Here is a 25,007-nt window from a genome sequence, read left to right on the forward strand (position 1 = left end):
TATATACATATGTTGTGTGTATTTTTGTCTGTATTTTATACATAACGGATTCTGATATTCTCATGCACGCTGATGTGGCACAAAGAGCTTAGACAAAGACACATCACCCCACTGTTGCTGTTGTGTCTACATTCATGATGTACTGTGTATCGATAGAATAGTCCCCGTAAGCTCCAAATTAATATTAGTTTAAATTGCATTCCTTTGAGGCCAAGTTCTATTTATTAAAATTCAAGCGACTGTTTAAAAAAACTAAAAAAACTAATAATACTCCTCGATGTCAAAACCAGCAAGTTCTATTGTTCCATTGTTTCAGGAAGCAGCATCTTTGCATTCCGGATACGCCCATTAATGCTCACTTGCTCTCTTCAAAATGTCGCTGAGAGTCTTTCTACTGATGGTGTCAGTGCATATCTGGTTGAACGTTCTTTTGTTCTTTGCAACAAGGGTGCCAGATTTTCCGCTTCCTTTCTGTACTCCCAAAACCATCATCCTCTCAACAGTTACTGTAGTACTGGCCTCTGCCTCCTTATCTTCCTCTTCAATCAAGTGGCGAGACTAAGTGCAAAGCTTACACAGGATCTGAGTTACCTAGAGTTGCAGATTATTGAATAGAAAGAAGGAAGCATCCAGTTTGTTTGGCAATATAACAGACAGAAAGTTGTGAAGGAGACAGCTTTGGCACCAAATAATTTTTAGTTTATGAAATTAAGAAAAACACCGCATTTACGTTAAATGACCACCTGCTGGCCGAGGTTCCATACATTGTTACTGTCTGTCAACAAGAGAAATAAAACAATAAGGGAAACCATAATAAAAGCCTGTAAGAAACCCAGGGTGCATGTCACGATGTCTCCCTCGTTCCAATCAGTTTCCCCTTACCCTAAAAGCCTGCTGGAGTCCTCCGTTGTCAGCGATGTTCTCTCCCTGTGTGTTGATTCCATTGAGCTGAAAACCAATAGGATTGCAATCACGGATTGGTAGCAAAGCTGACTGAAGACTGGATTCAATAAGGACCTCAAAATACACAAAGCAATATTGAAGAGCAAAGGCAGACAAGAGGCTTTTGTGGCAAAGTGAGTGTGAGTTCAGACTCAAAAGTAATATCATGCAAGTTAGTGGTGGTGGCACGGGGCTCAGATGGGTGGCCACTGGGGTGTGTCCTCAAGCAAGACACAACAACTCTTGCTCAAGAAAGGGCGCTACTCTTTGGCAACCAGCAATGGCATGTTTGTGAAATTGTTCAATGTTGATGTAGTTCTGTGTATTTATGCATTTATTCAAGTATGTATATTATGTACGTGTGTATGTTTTATTGTTTATTTGTGTATGTATGTATTACTGATTATATCTATTTATGTATGTTATCTTATCTTATTTTCTTACATAGAATGGAAAAAGGAGGGAGGGGTGGGGGGTTGGTGCGATTTTCACATTTCCCGCATTCTAATTCCACAATGGCAAACAAACGAAACCAACGGTACATAATTACGGTTAAATGCAAAAGTCTGATAACTTTTGATTGTTTCCCTTTAGCACACTCGCATTCATTCCGGCCTCCTCCACGACATGAGCACTGTTACAGTACTGTACTGTACTGTACTGATCTGCAAATACTACAATACACTGTGCCTTGTCTTTGAACTTTTGGATAGCGGAGTCACTTCACCACTGTTTCAAGTTTCCGGCCTGGTCGCACTTTCTACCTCAAACAAAAAGCAGAGAGGATTGGCTGAAATTACCTCAACCTTCTTTCACAATAAATAGGCGTCTGTAGAGTCTTTTGTCTCTCTACAATCACGGCGACTTGATTCCAGCTAAACCCACCAAATAGTAGAATCTATTCTTCCGTGCAGTATTCAATTCAGAGATTACATAATGTTTTAAAGTTTTAGAGGTGTCTGTTAAGTGTACTCTCCCACATCGAGGAATGTTTAATCTCAGGTTCAAGTCCTTTACAGAGGAAGTACAACGGTCTCCGCCTATCAACTTGCCACGTTATACCACTTTTACTTACCGTTTTAAAAGCTTATCCCTTAGTCTCTCTCTCTCTCTCTCTCTCTCTCTCTCTCTCTCTCTCTCTCTCTCTCTCTCTCTCTCTCTCTCTCTCTCTCTCTCTCCCTCTCTGTGTATATAATATAATATAATATTAATCTCAGCTCTTCCCCCCCCCCCTCTCTCTCTCTCTCTCTCTCTCTCTCTCTCTCTCTCTCTCTCTCTCTCTCTCTCACTGTATATATTAATATTCATCTCAGCTCTCTCTCCCCCCTCTCTCTGTCTCTGTCTCTGTCTCTGTCTCTGTCTCTGTCTCCCACTCTGTCTCTCTCTCTCTCTCTCTCTCTCTCTCTCTCTCTCTTCTCTCTCTTTCTCTCTCTCTCTCTCTCTCTCTCTCTCTCTCTCTCTCTCTCTCATTACACGATCAAGTATACTATTATTCCAACCTAAATCGTCAAAGCCATGGGTTACTTCATGTCCTATTACCTCACCAATACATCCAAAGTTGTTGAACCTGGAAAAAGAGTGACATCTTTTTTTGTGTTAAAAAACAACAGACACGGCTTTAAGCTTTGAGGTAAAGCAAATAAAAAACAGTGGAACCTGTCCCGATTTCTCTCGCTGCCTCATTCATAGTACTGTGGGGTAGTTCTATTTCTGTCTGTTCTTATTTTCCGGAAATACATCGTTTGCGATAATTGAAAATCCAAATTCAGTTTATGGATCGGATACGTAGCCTATGTTATTTCGTACTTATCTCTCTAACAAAGGCTATTTATTGTATACAAACTGGTGACAAAAACACAGTATTTGTATGTACGTCTATGCATGTATATATGTATGGTATGTACGTATGTGCGTGGGTGTATTATATAGGCATGTATGTATGTATGTATGTATGTATGTATGTATGTATGTATGTATGTATGTATGTATGTATGTATGTATGTATTATGTGTGTGTATCTGTGTATGGGCGTGCGTGCGTGCGTGTGTGCTTGCATACGTGTATGTGTACGTGCGCGCCCAATTTATGTTAAATATCCGATGTGCTGCACCAATGTATGTAAGTGCCGAACCAAGATGTTAAAATATGAGGATGTATGGGCCAAAGACCTTTCAAATCAATAAATCATTGTGAATCTTTTTGAATCTCTCTCTCTCTCTCTCTCTCTCTCTCTCTCTCTCTCTCTCTCTCTCTCTCTCTCTCTCTCTCTCTCTCTCTCTCTCTCTCTCTCTCTCGCTCCCCCCCCCCCCAATTTTTTTTTGTTGCCCCGCCAAATTTTTTTAATGAAAAAAATTAATTTTTAAAAACAAAATGAACGTTAGTGCTATAAATTCGCTGCTTATCTTATTACGTGACACAGAGCAATATTTTGTTTTGCTCACTGGTTAGGAGAGTAAACGGTAAATATAAACCATACTATTGCCTTAAAATGACAAAACGCCTTTTTTTTCAATTCTTCTGGCACGAATTGTTTTTATTTGCCAAATCGAAAGCCTGATCTGTAGTGGGGAAAAAATCATATAAAACTGTGACTATAGTTGTTTTTTTTACAAATTTGAATTCAAATTTGAGAAGAACGTTATTGTTGAGTTGTGTTCAGAACTCTTTATTTGACTTAATAACACACAGAAGATGCGGGTACAGACTTACTAGTTTATTAGAACCATAGCAACGGACGTTATTGAACAATATGCCCAATGGGCCTAACTTTACACATACCAGGTTTCTCTAATGGGATAAGTTAGAGAGTTACTTATAGACTTAGAATGTTTGGTACAGAAATTGCACTACAGAGATCATGTACAGCAACATCCCCCCTTGTTTAAGTTTTAACAACTGGATAGCACTGTCAACATAATAGGTCAGCAAAATAAAGAGAAAAGAGTGAGTAGCATTATCCTTAGACTTATTCTTTAAAACATTAGATCTAACATTTTATAACACAAATTTAAAAAATGTTCATTGGTCTTGATCTTGAATCTTGGTCTTGAGAATAAAAACAGTCTCTTTAGTTATAGTTCTATACTCGTATTTGCTGGTGCCATCTCGGCGGATATGAAAAAGTCCCAATTAGACTTTTGTTGTTGTTTTTTTGGTAGTAGTATGTGTACATGTATTCATATCTTCACGAACACTTCGGTGACTTTTGTTTCTGGTTGTGTGGCCATCATATTCTTGAGTAGAAAACGTCATGCTGGTTTGTATGTTGTTGTGGACCGCACATTGCTATGCTAGTAAGTAAATAAAAACACATGAATTTTTCAACAGGCCATATTTCCCTCTCTGAGTGATCGTTGAATGCAAACTTAGATTCTATGTGTATTTGGAATTTGGTTTGACAGTGCGGCCACGTCTGGTGAATTGGGGTTTGTTTTGTGCATTGCTGCTAGGACGAGGCATAGAGGGTTTCAAGCTTGTGGGCTGTGAAACGGTTGGTTGCTGAATGTTGCTCGTCCCATCGAGCACTGGCCTAGGCTGGTTCACCTCACGACGGATCGGCGTTTCCTCGCTGCCAGTAGATGAAGAGGTCATAGGTCTGGCTTTGTTGCGATCATCGGTTCGGGCTACACCATCATGGTTGCTCTTGAGTCGGCGTCGTTCCAATCTTGGTAGGTTGATTTTAGGATCTCCATGGCTTGCACTTTGGCATTAAATGCACCCGGTTTCGGATGTAGATACCTCCGGATTCTCCCTGGATCTTGTAAGACCTGTCGCTTACTTTATCGGAGATTCTCCCTGCATGCCAGCCTTTCTTCTCTGGATTCTGGTACCAAACTGACTGGTGGTTCTGTAGAGGTGGTTTGTCTTTAGCCTGTTTGTCAAATGTGGTTTTGACACTGACATCTCCTGCTTTTCTCAGAAGAAACAATCTTTTCCCTCCTGATGTTTGGAAGCAGAGTTCTGGGAGATATCTGGAACACCATGTTGGCTGGGATGGTGCCATCTTGACGACGAGTGCTCCTCAGTTCCAGCAGGCCTTCATACTGGTCTTCCCCTCTCTCCAAACATTTCTTCATCATCGTTATCTGATGAGATGGGTAGCAGTAGCCCTGGTGGAGAGAAAAATGGCCCTGAGACAGGGTGAATGGACTTCAGATCCGGTATCAATTGCTCCAGGACAGCCCCAAGGATCCCCCCTCTCTCCTGTGCTTTTCAATGTGTACACTGAACAAGTAACGATGCATCAGAAAGAATCTGGACGTGTCCTGAGCTTTGCGGATGACATAATGGCATACGAGCACGGAGATGACAGACTTCAGATGGCAAGGAACATGGAGAAAAGACTTCACTCAGTTGTAAAATGGTGCGACCAAAATGAAGCAGTTATCAATCCTTCAAAGGCGCAGGTACTTTGGTGTTCCCTCAACAACAGGATTGTCCAAGACATAACTACACCAATCACTTGCAACTATGAGATTATCGACCGACAGTCAGAGCTGAAGTATCTGGGAATCGTCTTCGACAGATCGTTGTCCTTCAACAAGCATGTGAATCATGTGGTAACAAAGGCCAAACGAGGTGTTGGTGCAATCAAGACCATGGCGGCCGCTCTGATTCCGCAAAGAGTGCTCTTCCTAATGTTGCAGCTGGTCGTCCTGTCTGTCATTGATTACGGATTGGGCTGTCTCACGCTGTCCGACACACAGATCGCAAAGCTGGATCGAGTGCAGAATGAGGCAATGAGAGCAGTGCTGGGCTGCACCAAGGACATTCCAGTAGTGTGTATGCGCTACTTGCTAGGTTTAAGTGGCATCAGAGTACGCCATAGGATAGCTCAGGCAAAGATGTATCTTAGTGTAATGGGCAAGAAGGATCATCCACTTCACAAAGCACTTCATGACAACAGGAGAGGCAGAATCAAGAGAGGAAAATCTTGGATGGCGGAAGCAGAGGATTCCCTGAGAACAATCTGTGTACCTGAGAGCCTACCACTAGGCGAAGAATGGGAACAGGTGGCCGGAGAATACAGGGACCTCACCAAGGTCAAAACAAGCATGGGCAGAGACAGGAGAAATGTTGCGGCTGCCATCAACGAGAGCGATATCAACGAGATTTTTGACACAAACTCAAAAGCAGGGGATCCTATAATTTATACAGATGGTTCAGTAAAAAGAGATAGCCAGAGAAGTGGATGGGGAGTTGTTGCATTCGCCAACAATAAAATCATACACAGTGCATCTGGAGCCTGCAGCAGGGCTACATCAAGTATGCGTATAGAAATTGAAGCCATCCCGAAAGCACTTGATTGGATGACCCAAGATCACCCCCACACAACCCATGCTGTTCTTATCACTGATTCCATGTGTACCCTCAAAAGGATCGAAAAAGGTTTCCTGAGAACAGAATGGATTCAAGCTATTGAACCAACGCCTATACGATCGCTCACATGGATTTTCTGCCCTGGCCATGCAGGTGTTGGAGGAAATGAAAGGGCCGACAGATTGGCTGGTGCGGCCACCTTAGTTGACAATACGGTTCAACCAGATAGGGTCGAGATCCCGAAATGTCTCTCTCGCCAGCTGATTGAGGCGGAGGATAGGGAGGCAGAGGCCAGTACTGCCGTGGAGAGGGTGATGCTTTTGGGAATAAAAAACGGAAGCGGAAAATCTGGCATCCTTGCAGGAAAGAACAGAAGAACGTTCAACCAGATGTGCACTGGCACAATCAGTAGAAGGACCCTCGGCAACATTTTGGAGAGAGCAACGGAGCATCAATGGACATGTCCGGAGTGCAGGGATGTTGCTTCCTGAAACAAAAACCAAAAAAAACTTCATCATCCCTTTGACAGTTTTCACTGCGATTCTGCCTTGCCATTGGCTTGGTGGTGACCAGGAGAGGACGTCACGTGTGAGATATTCCATCGAGCAACAAATGACTTGAAATGTGCTGATGTGTATTGAGATCCACAGTCGGAGACCAGAATTCTCGGTACGCCGTATCTGGCAAAATGGACTTTGAGTTTGGTGATTACTGCCTCTGTTGACGCCGTAGGTAAGTAATCTACCTCAATAAAGTTGGAGAAATAATCGACGGTTACGAGGTACTGTCGATTTGTTTATTTCGAAGATATCTGATCCAACTTTATCCCATGGTCTGTCTCCTTGCTCGTGCTGTCTCAGGGTTTCTTTCTGGTTTCTTGGTCTTGTTCTCTGGCAAACTTCGCTGGATTCTGCAATCTGCTTGACTTCAGCTGCCATTCCGGGCCAGAAAACAACTTCTCGTGCTCTTCTCAGCATACTTTCAGTTGACAGGTGAGCGGCGTACAACTTGCTTTTGATTTCTTCTCTCATTGCCTTTGGGACTAGGACTTTCTCTCCCTTCAGTATCAGTCCATCTTGCCAGCTCATCATGTCCTTTTAGTCATAAAATGGTCGTGCCGCCACGGGCACGTTCGATTTGCTGTCAGGCCATCCATTTCAGATGACACTTGCTAGTGTTTGTAGCTCTGTGTCTTTGCTTGTCTCTGTCCGTAGTTTATCCAACATCGCGTCAGGAATACTGCTCCTTGTTTCAGGGGTTTCTGTTGCATCCACGCTCTGGATCGCAGCTCTGGACAGTGTGTCGGCAATGAGGAGTGAGCTTCCTTTTGCCCATATCAATGGGAAGTCATATCGGTTACTCCTCATGATCAATCTTTGGAGTCTTCTTGGGGCTTCGCTGAGTGATTTCTTAATGATCGTTTCCAGGGGCTTGTGGTCAGTGGTCACGTACACTTGCCGTCCAAATGTGTACTGGTCGAATCTTTCCAGACCAAACACCACAGCCAGCATCTCCTTCTCAATCTGCGCCCATCTTTGTTCAGTCTCTGTTAGGGTTCGGGACGCATATTCCAGTGGCTGACCATCTTGCACCAGGCAAGCACCTAAACCATCCTTGCTGCTGTCTACTTGGACTTCCAATGGCTTGTTTAGGTCATAGAATATCAGGACTGGAGTTTCCGTGATCATCTTTTTAACCTCAGATACAGCTCTCTCGCACTCTTCCGACCAGACAAACTGCGTGTCCTTTTTCGTCAACCCTCTCAGAGGTTGCAGTTTGTCCGAGAGTCCACTCAAAAGTTTGGCCTGGTGCCTGGTATTGCACCATACGGCAGAACCACCTAACGTCATGGACATCCTTCGGGGTTGGCATGTTGACGATAGCTTCAACTTTCTTCTTGTCTGGTTCTATGCCTCTGGCGCGTATCATGTGACCCATAAAGATAACTTATGTACACTTTTCCTTTGCCTTTTCTTCGTTCAGCTTGACGTCCCTCTCTCGACATCGCTGCTTCAGTTCCTCACATTTTCTGTCGTGATCTCTCCCAGCGTCTTCAGCTGTTGATCCGTTGCCGATCACGAGGATGTCGTCGGCAACGTTGACAATGCCTTCGGGGTCTTCTAGGGCTGTCGCGAGATGTCTTTGGAATATTTCCCTTGAGACATTCAGTCCAAATGGCAATCTTGTCCAACGAAATCTACCGATAGGTGTAATCATAGTAGTCAACTTGCTTGACTCCGTGTCCAGTTTAATATGCCAGAACGCTTCCTTCACATCCAGTTTTGTGAAGATCTTGGCATCTTTGAACTTTGGCAGGACATCATCCAATGTTGGGAGCTTGTAATGTTCCCTCTGAAGAGCCTTGTTGAGAGGTCGAGGATCTATGCAGATTCTGAGTGATCCGTTTTGTTTCTCCACAGTGGGCTTTTGGCTCACCCATTCTGTGGCCTCTGTGACTCTCTCCAATATTCCTCGCTCTAACAAGTTGTTCAACTCTTCTTTTACTTTGTCCTCCAGCGCAAATTAGACTTTTCGGCAGGGCAGTACTTGTGGTCTGATGCTGGGATCTGTCTTTAAACGAACTGTTCCCAGCGTTCCTCTTTCCTCTTTGTTGACCCTGGCGATCATCTTCTCCTTGTTGATGGTGATGAAAACAGAGTCTTCACATGATGACAATCCAAGCAGACAGTTTAAGTTGTTCTCTATACTATAACTGTGAACTTGACAGGGACTTGCTGGCCCGTTCGTTTGTTCGTCACGTCAAGTGTCGTCTCTCCCACCGGCTTCATCTTTGTCCCATTCCACATATCTAAGGTGTGTCTCGACTTCGACACCTGCTCTTTCCGCACAAATCGCTTCTGGATTGTGTTTACATCGGCTGCAGTGTCGATCTGAAATCTCACCTGACGGTCGTTCACCGTGAGGCAAGCCGTTGCTCTCTGATTTGAACTTACTGCCTGGACTTTCTTTCATTGGCTTTTGCTTCTAGCGGAGGTCTGTTGGACCGCGTTGGGCCATTTCTGTCAAGGCCCATGCTCCCATTCTTCCTGAGCATCGTTCGCATCTTCCTCTTCAAATTCAAATTCGAGTAAATGGATTTTCTTGCATTTAGCTCGAAAATGATTTCTTCCCCCGCAGTGGGAGCATGTCTTGCCCCATGCCGGGCACTTTTCTTTCTTGGCCTCGTGCTGCTTTCCACAGAAGTGTCATTCCATCCTACTGGACTTGGATACTGGCGCTCTATTAGGGTAGCTCCTGGACTTTGGGGGTGGATTTCTTCCTTTGAAAGGCTTAGACTTGACCATCACCTTTTCCACTTTGTGTGGGTGGTCCGTCATCTCCCCCAGGATTGTGCTCGTCTGTTCATACGCTTGACAGATTTCGACTGTGCGCTTTAATGAAATTTCCGGCTCTCTCAGGAGTCTCTCTTTAATGACCCTTCCCACAGTGAATACGATCTTGTCCCTCAACAGTTGTTGTAAACTTGTCGAAGGGCTCGATGAGGGGTAACTTCCAAAATCGGTACGGCTCCAAAACCTCGTTATTGATGGGTTTGCAATACTCTTCGAGCTTTTGCAGTAGTGTGTCAGGCTAATCTCAGCCGCCATGTTGAGTTGTATTCCGAACTCTTTATTTGACTTATTAACACACAGAAGTTATTTCAAGAAACTGCTGCGAATAAAAAATGAGTTTTGTCAGCGTACGGCAGTAAATAATATTGGTCACTATAATATAATATATATTATATCTCAAAATTACTTTGGATGGTCTTTACTGAAAAATAATGGCTGAGGAATTCCGGCTGCAAACACTGTAAACGCAACAAATAAGTATGTCGATAAATAAAATGGCATACACACACAAGAACATAAATCATAGACAATGTTTACAATTACACTTTGCAATACATCAATATCTCGTCTTATAATATTATATCAATGCCTAGCTTTCTTAATTCAAGCGATTGTTCTATAGAATTCTCTCAAACTGTGACAACGTTTCCTCGAAATAAAAACCTAAATGCGTTGTTGTTGTTTTTTACCTTCAATATTCTTTGCAATTATTCATGTTAAAAAACAAATAAATGACATATATATACATGTCGACGTGCCCATTTTCACTGTGCGGCAATGTCTACCAGATTTACGTCTGAAAATGTAATACATCATGTACTAATATTGTTGTTGTCTAAGGATGGTGCGCAGTCCTGAATGAACGGATCTGAGCAGTACTAGTAATTTTATACTCTTTGTATTGTGCAAATTCTGCATAATACCGGAGAGTTTACAGTAATACTACTGTAAACCCTCTCTGATAATACCTTGAAAACAAGTAAGAAAGCTTAACACTTTGAGTTATTTACTTTTTATATTGCGGAGACGCCAATTAAGCTATTCATTGTCTTTTTCTTGTTGTTTTTCCCACCCCCAAAATAGATCAGTTTGCCATATTGAGTTGATAAACCTGTTCAATAATCAAGAATAAATTCCCTTTTTTCTTATGCTATTACCAAACAATGTGGCGTATTGTCAATCTCATGTCTTTACGATAATAATTATGTTCTCACAAACAGGCGTATCAGCTATTTTTAATAATTTCTTAAAAACTGAAGAAGTAATATCTATAATCATTATTGGGAATGATAAATCAGTGGTTGTGCTAATATCTTGCCAAAAATTGAAACTAAAAAGCAAATTTTTATGCTACAACAATAATTTAAAAAGTGTCCAAAACTTTGAAACGCTCTCCTGAAAAATGCCAAAAACGCTCTTACGCCCTTTTGTGAGATGGGCGACGAATTGTTGGTGAGCCCCGAGCTGCTCATAGATTTGCATTCCTTGGTTAGATTTACACTTTCTCATGGCCGCCACCTTAATCTATGTCTTTAAAAAAAGTGCTGCGAAGCGTTTGCAAGGAAGGCTTTTCCATTCCTCCCATAAGTGAAAAAAAGGAACAGTCAAGTGCGTGCAGCACCTTTCCCCCGTTGTCTTCATTTGGCTTAATCAAAATTTCAATTCCCAAATGAACCGGACCGGAAGTAGGCCTACAGACTGGAGATCTACAATCTAGGCCAATGGTAATTCTAGGCCTGTGGTCTAGGCCTATTGTTGCCATGCCCTATTGTCGTAAACTGTAATATTCTGCCTATCGTTTGAGAGGCACAATTAACTGACACCACTGTTCATACTGTGTACCCACGGTTATATGAAAGAGATATTGTAAGCAGTGTATGACTTAAACTTAAGAGTTAAAGTTGATCGTAATATTGCTTTGCCTTTTACGACTTGGTGACAGTGAGTGGTGTTGTATTGTGGTTTGTGTTTGCCAGCGTGTAAACGATCAAGATGGCAACCCCAATGGCGAACGAAGAAGCGAAACTGCCTTCTTCCGATGGACAAACCATGGAGAGAACAGCAGAGTCTCAAACCAAACCAACTTATGACAGTCCATGGGGACCTATAGAGATTCCGACTGGAGAAGATGGTTTCTACAAGGTATCTCTATCAAAAGTCAGAAGACCTTCGGAAGTAGACTCTAGTATTTTTCGTTGTTTTTATTTCCGCAACAAGTTGTCTGATCTACTGATCAAAATCAAGAAGTCAAGACTCAAGTCCTCTCTAACTAGATCTAGATCTAGAGGTTTAGTGTGCAGGCCAAAGGAAACGTGCCGGGGACGGTGGAGATAAGATAATAGGTCTAGATCTAGATTTATAGATCTAGATCTAGTAACTTAATAGGAATAGATCTAGAATCTAGATTCTAAGTCGTAAAAAGTTATTATTATTTATATAAATTTCGGCAGGTGCTAGCAGCACCAGTGCCCAGTGCCGTACTCCTAGCCGACCTTTCTGGGGTGGCTAGTGTAGTGTTAAATTGCTACCTGAACGAATTCGGTCAGGAGGACTTCCGTAACGAGCGGCCACTATGAGACAGAGTAGAACAGAGAGGTAGTCGTAAAGGTTGGGGTAAGTTTGGAAGCATGCCAGTTTGTCACAGGCCCACCCCGCCTCAACTGTGCCTCGCCCAACATGTCAACACACTGTACTATAATGTACTCTAAAAAAAGATGAATAGATTCTAAATTAATGATTGATTGATTATTGATTTGTATGATTGGTGGATTTTATTTTCGTTTACGTTTTTAACGAACATCATGATTTGAATCCCCATCCTGTTGAAATTTTACAGAGTAATTTGCTTAGATTTGTATACAAAAAGGAAGTAAATAGAATAACACTTGAAGCTGAATTGACGTTAGAGTGGGACTCTCTCTACACCACCAATTTGAAGGGTTAGAGTGGGACTCTCTCTACACCACCAATTTGAAGGTGGAGAATAAGAAACTTTTCTTTTAAAACTAGTGTTAAAATGCTGTAAGGCAAACTGGGCAGCCCCCCGTATGGTTAGGGGTAGGGTAAGGGTTGGATCTGATTGCCTGGGGTTTCTGTCAACAAGGTGTGTAGTTGCTCTGCAACTAGTAACTGTCTAAGAGAGAACTTCAGGCTCTGTTCCAGTCTGAAAGGGAGAGAGAGAGAGAGCTCAGAGAGCAACAAGGAATGAATGGCATGTCTCAGAGAGCAACAAGGAATGAATGGCATGTGTGTAAATAAAACTACCTGTTCAACAAATTTTTTCTTACCAATTTGACTCCCTTTTCTGTCAGTCACACATTGACATATATTCTTAAAGTATCAGAGCAAGGAGATGAAGGGTTTTGGAGATATATGGGTCTGTTGGTTTGGCAACAGCTGTATTTCTTGTATGTAACAGTGATGACAAAAACAAATAAGCAGTCAAGGCAAATTATACACTTTAAATTCCATTTGTTTAGTAAACAAAGACTTTGTTCACTATGAACTCCATTCATAATGGTAATATGAATGACAAGCATTGTAACAATTACGCAGTGCACAGAACATGTCATCATTGTTATGTACAAGAAAGGATACACATTGGACATTATCATTGACAACACATCACACTAGTGAAAGGCTGTACAAATGCAGTCAAAGCCTCAGCACCAGAAAAACTCATATATGTCTAAAACAATTTTTAAACTATTAATATAGGCAAAAGCACAAAATCAATGGGGCTGACTTATAACAGTGATGACAAACATGACTTGTACAACAATTGTGACACATTGTAGGCCTACAGGAAAAGACAAAGTCATGCCTCCTTGGAGAAATGCACACTTTAAGAATTAAAAAAACCCAGGAAAGATTTCTTTTGCTTTGAAACAGATATCAGGTCATATATCAAAGACAGTGGACAATCACAATTATGTTGCTAATTATGGCAAACAGTACTCGTACATAAAAGTGATGACAATTTAAAACATACTGGGAAAAGGTAAAATCATGCCTACAGAGAACAAATTTGCACTTATGAGATACACAGATCAATAAAGGCGCATTTTGCTTCTAAATGAATCTTGCATGTATGTAATATATTTTGAAAACTTATTGATTATATTAGCAATGATGACAAATATTACTTGTACAAAACAATGATGACACAATGTATTGGAAAAAGGCATCATGCCAACAAAGAACAAATGTGTACTTTAGAGTTAGACAGATAAACAAGGACTTGGTTTTTTTGTTTTTGTTTGAGTAAAGAGAGCACACATGACAAAAAATGTTTGCTCTTAGTACAATGTAATTTCTAGTACGTCAGTCAGTCTTTTACGGCTGCATGACAACACCCCAAACATCATCACTAAGCACAAAAGCTAAATCTATTACCACAGAAAGATCCATATCTCACGAAGTTTGTTCACACATCGCACTCTTGTTTCAGGAATCCAATGTAAACACCGCAATTTCACTAAAATATTTAATAGGGTAGCCTAAAAACACGCAAAACAGTCTAGTACGTCACATTCATCGCAAGATTCTTGTGCGTCACCGGACACTGACGGCAATGACTACTTTCGTTTTTCTCTTTCCGCTGTTGCTTCCGCTGTTCTGGGAAAGTGGGTAAGGGGAAGTCACTCGAGAAAACAATTATATCCGGGCACTGTTGATGATCCGTTAAAAAAAAAGTAGGCTAAAATTCTGACTTCCGGTACGTCGCAAAGTGACGACGATTACGGCTAATGTTAAACAGCCGACCGAAATCGTAAATCTAGGAACCCGATGTTCTTTTCGTGCTTTGCGGCTTTTGAAGTATTGAATAAACGACGAAAAGTATAAAGATTTAACCAGCTTTGGGGATTCTACTGAAAAATAATGGTGCTTTCTGAAACACCTAGTCCATGACGACACGACGGACGCACTAGTGATCCGAATTATTATTTTATTTGCAAACAAATAAACCGATTTCTTGAGCAAGTGAACATTTCTCGATGACAAATGGCATAAAATCAAAGCACAGGTTTAAAAAAAACGCCCAAAAACACTAAATTTTGGACATTCTTGGGAGTTTGCATTGGTGTGCTGAAAATGACAGTCATAGTCCAGGAATCACTAAAGAACGAACATTTTTGACCCAAAATTTATAAACTCAAGATTGTAAAGCTGACAAGGGGTCTGAAACTGCTAAGGCACGTTCTACATCCTATATTTGACATGTGTATAAGTTTTGGAGGAATAAATACTAATCCCCAAATGCATCACTTTTCATGTACACTAATGTGAGATGTATGTGTTTTTCCCCTCGTTTTGGCAATGGCTCATATATCAATTAAAAAAGAAAAATTTCAGCAAAATTACTTGTATATATATCTGTCTCCCCCCCGGTCAATATCAGTCGTAAGACGCAATATGCTATTATCAGCTACGAGGCTCGAAAGGCAAAAAAGTGACTTATGAAATTTTTGTTTTTTAGATCAATTGAAAGTTTGATGTCTTCTGTTTCATTTAAGATAAAAATAAACGACTATAATCGACTATAATTTTCAAGTTTCTATCTTAATTCTAAGACCCCCATTGCTATGGAGACATGTTGCTCAACTTTGGAGGCCATTTTCTCCTTTTCACGTTTCCTCACCTGGCACAATTTTATAAAAGCTCTGTATTTTCGTCAAATATGGTCATAGTTACTTTATTTTTGTTTTAAATTTTAGGGAAAAGGCGACAGTTTTTAAAAATAATGTTAACTCAGTTTGGAAATTTCCTTCATATGACTTATATTGACCGGCAGGGACACATATATTATATAGAGTCTAGATGAGCCTTTTCATTCTTAATCAACAGGAATCATTTTGTAAACATCACAAGGTCATTGTTCTTAATATGATTTATCTCTATTCAATGCATGACCAAGTAAGTATATGTTACAAGAATGAGTGTTTAAAAGGCAGGTACTGGAACATTTCTGATAAACATTGCAGTTCTCTCAGCCCACAACAATTCAATTGCACCTTTTGAAGTGAAAAATGATTTCACTAAGTTCTGCCAGTTTAGAGGCGGATCAAGTGAAACTGCTCACATTTTGACAAAATTCAACATTTAAAAACTAGCAGATAAAACAAGCTTCTAAACCAAGTAAAAAAAAGACTACCTCTGCAAGTTGATGTTCCTGACTGACCTCCCAATTTTTTAAAAGGCAAAGGAACCCAATCTGAACCCTTTCTGGTTTTCTTAGACCTTAAGTTTGCCAAATCTCAGAGTTGTACACTTGAACAGAAAAAAGACTCATGACAGATGTATAGTTAATAGATCATACCTTCAGTGTACACTGAAGACAAACATATATGCCTGTGGTCAGTGGCTTTCACGCAAACCGCCTGATTCCAAGTGTTGAACTGAACTAAACACTCAACCCATTGGACAACTGGATTTCGATCATGGGTTTTATCTGAGTCTTCCTTGCTGCAAATACTGCAGCAACCGTGCACCTCAATACCTGGAGTTGCTCAGACTAACTTTGCTAAGCACAACTGTTGAAATGCCATTAATGCATGATCTTCAGTAATTTGGGCTATGGGGGGATTCCTGACATTTAATAATTTCGCATGAAACCTTTTCGTGTCAAAGTTCAATAATTTCCTGTTTGAAAAGAGATGCTCCAGGCATAATAGAGCCAATATGTTTTTTTAATCCATAACCTCTGGTTCTGAAACTTTCTTCTGCCTCTTTAGCTGAAGGTTTTGCTTCCTCTTTTGCTTTCTCTTCGTTCGGCCATTGAATTTTTGCATGGATCCCGCTGGTCTTCCTTTACGATGTGATATTATAGGTGGCAGATTCTTTTGTTGAACGACAGGCAGCTGATTCAAAACCGATCCGAATCTTTCGACTTCTGCTCATCAGTATTTCTGTCACCCCCACAAAGCCTCTGTCTGCTCCCCTCTGTCTTCTGTACACTACCTCTCTGTCCTCTGCTCCCCTCTGTCTTCAGTACACTGCCTGTCTGTGTCTGTCCTCTGCACTTCTCTGGCTTCGTCATCCCTTCACCTTTCCTCTTCTACTGACTGTACGCAATCCTCTCTCCCTTCGTCCATAACATCTGTTCAACTCTATCCACAACTTTAACAACAACGAAGTGGAAGGGCTCATGAACACCGCTCTGTTTTATAGAGTTGACTGAGCCTCGCATAAAGTAATACTTTCTACTTGTGAAATTAAATTGTGTTTAATTGAAATAATGATTTACTTCTAAAACAAAATTAATGAAGAAAACTCTTTGTTGAGCTTGAACCATGTTTTTTAGGTAAATGTTTTAGTGAATGTCTCATCTCTCTGTTATTATAAAACAGTTAGTCACTGACTTAGTGAGAGTAAACTGAATGTACTGAATGCGGTGTGCAATAAAAATAATTGATCTCTTCCATGATTTTCCCCAGAGCTTCATGAACCCAATGCTGGATGACATGGAGAAAACAGTAGCAAAGAGCACAGCAATGTTGGACAAACTCAACCAGTAAGGAATTTAAACTCTCTAAAGTTAAACATAGTGTACTTCTACTATAGAGAGGAGTCTGTGTAAACAAAATTCTGCAGGACTGCTGAATTTTCTTCGGTTTGGTTGGGTTCAGAGAGAGGTTTCTTTGGAAGGAAAAAAATTAATTGTGAATTTTTTTTTTTCAGTTTGCAGCTGTTTTCAGATTAGCTGTGTTCAGTTTAAGACTATGCGGACTCGACTGCATTAGTGAATCATTTCTGCTGAATGATGGTTTACTCACCCCCAGTGATGAAAGGGTTGAGAATTTCATCCACTGTTGCTTTTTTAACTCTTTTTATGCAGGCTACAAGCTTTATTTATTAGAGGACTAGACCGGGCTACGGGTAAACTCGGAATAGCTAGATATGGTCATGTCAAAAAGGCTAGCTTTGCTTGTAATTACCAGAATACGCAAAAATATGGCGATTTTAGCTGTCTGAATATTTCAATTTTCCAGTGAATGGCAGTTTTTCTTTGTTTTTGATGGGGGTAGAAGCTTGAAAAATTCTTGAAAACACATAGTCACGACCGACTCTAAGAGGTGGTGTGCGTGAGAGGGATAGACTATTTTGATGAAAATAACTCTGATTCAAGTGCCGTAAATTCCGTTGTGGCTGATAATGATATCATAATTATCAGGAAAGAATTTGACTCATCCAGTAGTGATTCAGATAATGGTGAAGTGAGTACTACTCTGGAATTCAAATCACTCAGTCTTATGAATTATGATGGGTAGGGGTGTAAATCTGGAGCTAGATATTCTAATAATACAAAATCTCAACTTTGTTTATTACAATTTTGTTCTTTGCATGCTGTAATTAATTGTTTTTGTCTTGTACATTATCTTGAAACTGCATGATTCATATTCCAACGTAACTGCCTAATTTCATTAAAATATAAGAGTAAATATAAGAAATGCGGTATTTTGAAATTGCACCCTGAATTCCAACTCATATAGTGTGGTGGCCTTAAGACAGAGTCCATGGGGGTACGATCAGGATAAAAAACGTTAAGTTTATTGCTGTGATACAAGAGGTATAAAAATTAAATTGTTGCTATCCCCTCTCTTTCCTCCTTTTCTTTATCTGGTTTTACTATGCTCAGCCTTATAATGTTCAAAGTGTTCGCAACTCAGGCTATGCAAAAGGGGCTGTATTTTAACTCGATCCCACCAGAGTGAAAATTACCTCATGCTAGTGGTGTAGCGAGTGCTCGGTACTGACATGCAGCAGAGGATGCGGTCGAAAAGCAAGCACACTGTGAACAGTAGGTGAATAAAAACAAAAAAACCCCGAGTTCGGCACTTCGAGGGCTGGTGGGACTGAAAATCATTGACAAGATGTGGCTCTGCAACGGGTTAGGCCTAAACACCTTTTATGTCCATATAAAAATACATTTCCATGTGAATGTCACTGAAATGCATTGATTAATGACACAAAATATGTAAGTTTTCTCCTCTTTCTGCCCCCACCCCCTCACCTCCTTTGCCCCCTTCTCTGGGCTCCCGACTCTTTCTGCAGCCTTTGTACTGCTACTCCTTGGCTCCTTCTTACTGCTGTCTTTCTGTGCCTGATCTTCTGGTAGGAAAGATGTAAACCTAGCCTCAGAGGGCCCGTGTGCAAGTTGCGCACGTTAAAGATCCCTGGTTGTCTAAAGTCGATAAGAGTAGGCTTCGGCCGCCACCCCCCGTGCAGAATTCAAAATTTCCTACCAACTGTAAAAGTTTAATGTGTCCCGCGCTCTCATATAACCTAATGCAGTTGCGAGCACCGTAGGACTCTTACGAAAAAAAAGGAAAAATTCAAGATAAATTGGGTTTTTTTTTCGCAGAAGGAAAGATAAATAAACATGCTTCAAGATTATATCAATTACTCTATATCCCAAAAATTGACGAGCGCCTGATTCCACGTGTCATGACACATTTATGTGTCGAACAATACATGTGTCGTGACGTCATGGAATCAATTTTTGGGCATATGGGGTTATTGGTATCAGCTTAAAGTGTGCTCATTTGCCTTCATTTTGGTGAAAAAAATATCCATCTATGTTGAATAGAAGTCGAAATATTGGCGATTGAAGGCTGTCAGGGTCGCCTGGCTTCAGATGTAAATTATCGAGAAAATGGCTGCCAAAGTTTGTTAACTTCCATAGCCTGAGAGTCCTTTAAAAACTGAAATTTTCCTTTTTTTTAATGCCTTTAATTGACGTTTTTCAGTACAATCCACACAGAAATGTGACATGGAAGGTGTTGAGCCAAAAAACAAAAATTTGATAAAAATTTCCAAACCTGCTGAAAAATGTCAATTTCTTCACTTTCATTATTTTGACGGGCGCCTGATTTCATCACGCTGCCTCACATATTCTCTTTTTTCTAATTTTGCTCCTCACAAACGTGTGGATATGGAAGAAAAATGAACTTACAAGATGAGATTTGTGAACAATAATGAGAACAAAGCCCATAAGTCAGTCAGACAGTCCTTTACTAAACATTTCTGACATTGTTGTTGCGGGTTTGCTTGGAATAGTTTGGATTCATTGCATGCAGAAAAGTGTTTTTGAAGGGTTTGTTGAGGGGTCGGGGGGGGGGGGGGGGCGGGGGGAGTTGTTCAGTGCCCACCACGTTGACCCACTGTGCAGTTAGTCTGATCCTTGGTTTGAAAGATTTGACAGTGGGTGCTTGGCGGGTGCTCTAGTATGGTTTACTCTTTCTTTCCTATAAAAAAACTATGGTATTTCTCTCTCCTCCTCCTTTTTTGTGTTTGTTACTCTCTTATAACACCTGCAATCTATGGCATTTATATGACCTTATTGTGTTGCAAGTGCCGTAAAACTCTTACTAAAACAAAAAGATTTGACAGTTGTGTATTGATGACAAGGATATTGAATTGATGAATGGTACTGACTTGAAAAAATTAAAGGATTGGCGGGGGGGGGGGGGGGGATTATGAAATCAAGATTTCAGTATTGACCAAATCACACCCCCGCCCAACCCTCTCTCTCTCCCAAAGTCTGGGAAGGTTATGTGAATCTAGCTACGAATCCAATAATGCAGGCAACAGCTGGAAAAGAAGCGATATTGTAACAGCTTCCCGATATATTGCAATTTTTCCAGGTGGTTGGGTGCTGTGGTAATTTAAGGAGGGATAAAGAACTTACAATAGATGAGGGAGAGTGAAAGTGAGGGATGACAATGACAGAACTGAAGAGGATCATGAGAACGGCAGAGGTTAAATAAACAAAGGAGAGAGAAAGAAAGTGAGACTGAAAATGTCAGGTCTGTGTGAAGGAGAGAAAGAAGGAGATCTAGGGTGGACATTACAGCACAGGGCTACTATTTAATTGACATGAAAGCAGGCGTTTAGATGTGTGTATTTATTGATGCCCTTGTGGTTTGTTTGCTCAGTAGGAGAAAGTTGGCTCCAGGACAAACATTTTCTGCCTTTTTACACACAATGTGTTGTAAAACAAAGCACAGCTGTTAACAGCACACAGTCTCTGCAGCATATTTATTGATTGGGTTGGGTGCAAAACGGTCTTCTCTGAGGATGCAGATTTTCTTTAGCTGGATGTCTCATCTTTTTGGTATCTTGTGTTGCCGTAAGTTTTTCCAGGAGTTTTGCATCAAAAGAAATATGTGCTCTGGTTGTGCTCATTGTCTGTAATAGAAAGTAAGTGAAGTGAAGAGACAGAACTGAAAGATATTCTTCTTTGTGATGGATACTGTTGATACGACTTTGGCAGCAAGCCACATAATGAATGTGATAAAGGTGAACCCCTGCTCACTATAATCTCTACAGCTTGCTCGTCAGGAAATAAGAAACTCTTATAGTGCTGTTGACATTCTGTATAGCATTTTCGTCAAAAACTTACTTATGAAAACTCTTAATGTTCTTCTTGACAATCTCTCCTGCTTGTTCTTCAGGAAATAACACAAACTTTTATGATGCTCTTGACACTATTCTCTTTAGCATTTTCGTCAAGAGCTTACTTGTAGAAACTCTTAATGTTGTTCTTGACAATCTCTACAGCTTGTTTATCAAGAAATAATAGAAACTACAAAATTGTTCTTGACAATCCCTATGGCTTGTTCTTCAAGGAAGAACAAACTATCTCTAGCTTGTTTGACCTGAAATAACAGAAATTCTGTTGTTCTTGTTCACCAGGGACATGGAGCTGGATAGGAAGAAGAGGTACAAGAAACTAGTGCAGTCTCACATTCCAGAGGAGTTGAAAGGAGGGTAAGTTGGAATCCATTTTTTGTTTCTTTTGCTAATGATTGACTCTTTCTGGGTATGTCCTTATAATATTATTGATAGTAGACTGACGATAGCTTGTTAGTTAAAAGACACAGTGTCATAGATTAAAAGTCTTGATAGAGTTAATAGTGTAAACAGTTTCCTTGAAATTAATGTCTCACCATTACTCCATCACCCTCTCTCATCCTACAAAATGTTATTTTTTGTGTTTAGTTAGGGAAGGGGGAGGGAGTAGGAGGGGTGGTGTGTATGTGTTTGTGTGTGTGTGTGTGTGTATGTGTGTGTCTGTGTGTGCGTGTATTTATGTGTGAGTGAGTGAGTAAGTGGGTGGAAGGGGGGGGGAGGAATAAGAATAAGGCATGCAGCTGGTACTGCTTGCCCATGCTCATCTCATCCCTCTTTCCTTTATGTTGCATGTTTTTTTGTTTGTTTTTTCTAGGGTTTTTTTTCTTCCTTCTCCCCTATTCAACCAGAATTGTGAGGTTTTCCTATCTTGGATTTTTGTATTTGTCTTGTGTGGTCATGGTTTGTATTTTATGATTTTATATTTCATCATGTGTACAGAGGCAAGGATGAAGCTGACGTGATGAAGCTTGTGGACCAGCTGTTGTTCTATGAGGAAGTTGGTGATGGGAACGAAGTTCAGCTCAAGTAAGTTTCCATGTTTAAAAGTTGACAGTGTTTCTTTAGTCTTGCAGGCACTGGTAGTTCAACAGACTTTGTCCTCTTTCGTTTAGATATATCAAATTGGCAGAGGGGTTCGGATAAAATGGTGATCATAATGTCTTTTGACTGAAATTTCCTTTACAGTTCAACCTTTTAGAAGTAGGAAAGAATATGAGAAAAGATAGTGTATAAACCATATTTTTCTGCAGGGCATCATTTCCATTTTGCTCTGTTTTCACTTTTAGCGATATGTGATCATGACTCTCGAGTGCCAAGGTTAAGTCACTGGCTCCCATTATCACAATGCTTACGTTTTTTTTTTGTTCAATTTTTATTTTGTTTAAGGAGTTGAACCTCAGAACAGTTAGGGGCTTGGCTATTGTATGCGGGAGACCTGAGTTCAATTCCAGAGTGTAGAAAATTTATGAGTATCTCAGTCTTTCTGCTGGGATGTTATAAATCCCTCTCGGCCTGGATTCGCTCTGACTGGCAGGGCCAGAAGCCAGTCTCCTAAATGATCTAAACTGTTATGATGGAGAGTAAAAATCAGGCCAAAGGGCTAGTACCCAGATGGCCGCTGGATTGGAAAAGTAAAATATGGGGAGTAAAAACACCTTCATTTAATACAAATTTAATTTCTTTCAGCGACGAAGCCCAGTTGACTGATCTTGACGAGGCAAGTAAACTGACGGTGACGGCTCACAGCTTGGCCGCTCACTTCACCATGCTAGAACCGGGCCCACTCGGCCGTGCCTCCAGTAAACTCTCCTCTGACTGCAGGCTGTGGCTGTCCAGGCTCTTCAGGTAATCCTGTTTTCTTTCTTTCCACCTGTTGTTTGCGCTCATATGCCCTTGGGCAGGTGCGAGCACCGTAAATCCTTACTATAACAAACAATCCACCCCTTGACGCTCATATGACCTTATGCAGTCGCGAGCGCCGTATAACCTTACTAAAATTAAACTAACTTGTCTTACTCAAACAGACAAGCAAACAAGTTTTCATTTATTTATTTATTTATTAAAAAAAATTTTTTTTTTATTTTGAAAAAAACCCACATTATTTATTCATCTATTTATTTATTTATTTATATTTTTGTCAGGTTCAAAGACTCGATGCCAGTGTACCATGACAAGAGGTTTGAAGGTCTGGCCCGTGTTGGACAACTGGCCCTCTACACCAGGTACCCGAAGTATGCCACCGAAGGCTTCGAAGCACTGTACTCCCGGCCACCAGTCATCTACATCAGCGCTGTCGCACCGCCGGGACTAGGACAATACCTCTGTCAGCAGGTGAGAGATAAAGGACTGGTGATAGACAGACATTTGCGGTGTGAGAGATAGTGGACTGGTGTTAGACTGGTGGTGTCTGTGCTGTGAGATATAGTGGACTGACGTTAGACTGGCATCTTGTGGTGTGAGAGATAGTGGGATGGTGTTAGACTGACGTTTGTGGTGTGAGAGATAGTGTTAGATGGTGTGAGAGATAATGGACTTGTGTTAGACTGACGTCTTGTGATGTGAGAGATAGTGGACTGGTGTTAGACTGACGTTTGTGGTGTGAGAGATAGTGGACGAGTGTTAGACTGGTGATAGATGTTGTGAGAGATAATAGACTTGTGTTACTCAGAATAATTATGATGAGAATACGAAGTAAAATTATCCCAGAAATAGCCCAAGAACAGTGTGGATTTATTGAAGGTAAAGGCACTGTAAATGCCATATATTAGCAATGACCACGAAAATCCTTTTTTTGCCATAAAGTGTTTGCAAATAGGTGCATTTTGTAGCTTCACAGAACATGGAACTTTTTGAATCCATCAATAAACAAAAAAGTTACGGATTTTTTAATCAATTAATTTCTGGTACACTTTTATATAATGAAAAAACCCCAAAATATGGGACGTTCTTTGGTGAGTTTTGAGACAATATTCGTCAGAAACTTGGCAACACAGTACATTTTCTAGTGCAGAATCTAGTCCTGCTTTCAGATTTTTCATAGCTATCCTATTCTTTGAGTTATGAAGACGTTTATGGGTAAAAATGTGGCCGTTTTCAGTGCGTTTTGAGACAAAATTTGTCATAGCTCGCCTATTTCTTGGAATATGTAAATGAAACTTGGCAGTCTAGTACATTTTTTAATGCAGAATCTAGTCATGCAGTCAGATTTTTAATATCTGTCATACTTTTTGAGTTGTAAAGACATTAACAGGTAAAAAAAGTGGTGTTCTTTACAGATTTACAAAGATTATCAGTCATATGTTAACCCAAAGTCATGATATTTGAATGAAACTTGGCAACATAAAAGGTTCCTCCTTGCCAAGCAATGCTCTGGATCAATAATGTTTGTCACAAAAAAGTAAGTAGAGATGCCTCCTTTGTTATAGACAATACGATCGTCTCTGTGTATATCCATTGTTGGACAGTGTCCTATTGTGTGGTAGATTAAGATGCGTTCAGATAATATAGTTTACACGTCATGGGAATATTTCGCATGTGTAGGCTACACCTCATACAATAAATGTAACAAATTGACACCACCCCCCCCCCCCCCCCTTTCTCTCTCTCTCTCTCTCTCTCTCTCTCTCTGTCACCGCCATTTCCTCATAAAGTCAGTATTTTATTTTTCTTTATCGGCCGTTTTCTCGTAACTCGAATTTTCTCTATACTTTTTTGAATAACTCCACCATTTTTCATCCAATCTTCATAAACATTTCACAGAATGAAGAGAAGATGTAATACTAAATATTTGTCTGTTGAATTTTTTATATAGGGAATAAATTTTTGTTGGTGGTGTCTGGAGTGTGGATTTTTCACGGATTTTTTGCAAACGTGAATTCTACCTCAGGAAAAAATTTATTAAAAATGTTCTAATTCGTTTAGGAAAATAACAACAAACAAATGTTTAGATCAAATGTTTATGAACACGCATGCAAAAAA

At 40.5% G+C, this 25,007-nt stretch overlaps 1 protein-coding gene across 1 annotated transcript in view; it reads left to right on the forward strand.

The window, feature by feature from the left end:
- The first annotated feature begins 11,335 nt into the window (after positions 1 to 11,335).
- Positions 11,336 to 25,007, forward strand: part of LOC101861400 (putative pyridoxal-dependent decarboxylase domain-containing protein 2) — a 40,853-nt gene continuing 27,181 nt past the window's right edge. Inside the window, exons 1-6 of the mRNA XM_005110888.3 lie at positions 11,336 to 11,756; positions 17,051 to 17,127; positions 21,312 to 21,386; positions 21,969 to 22,055; positions 22,716 to 22,874; positions 23,171 to 23,360. Coding sequence (XP_005110945.1) covers positions 11,607 to 11,756; positions 17,051 to 17,127; positions 21,312 to 21,386; positions 21,969 to 22,055; positions 22,716 to 22,874; positions 23,171 to 23,360 — 738 coding nt within the window. The 5' untranslated portion in view covers positions 11,336 to 11,606. The remainder of the gene's footprint in view (positions 11,757 to 17,050; positions 17,128 to 21,311; positions 21,387 to 21,968; positions 22,056 to 22,715; positions 22,875 to 23,170; positions 23,361 to 25,007) is intronic.

The sequence above is a fragment of the Aplysia californica genome, unplaced genomic scaffold (assembly GCF_000002075.1).
Source record: "Aplysia californica isolate F4 #8 unplaced genomic scaffold, AplCal3.0 scaffold00960, whole genome shotgun sequence".
In the NCBI taxonomy this organism is placed as follows: domain Eukaryota; kingdom Metazoa; phylum Mollusca; class Gastropoda; order Aplysiida; family Aplysiidae; genus Aplysia; species Aplysia californica.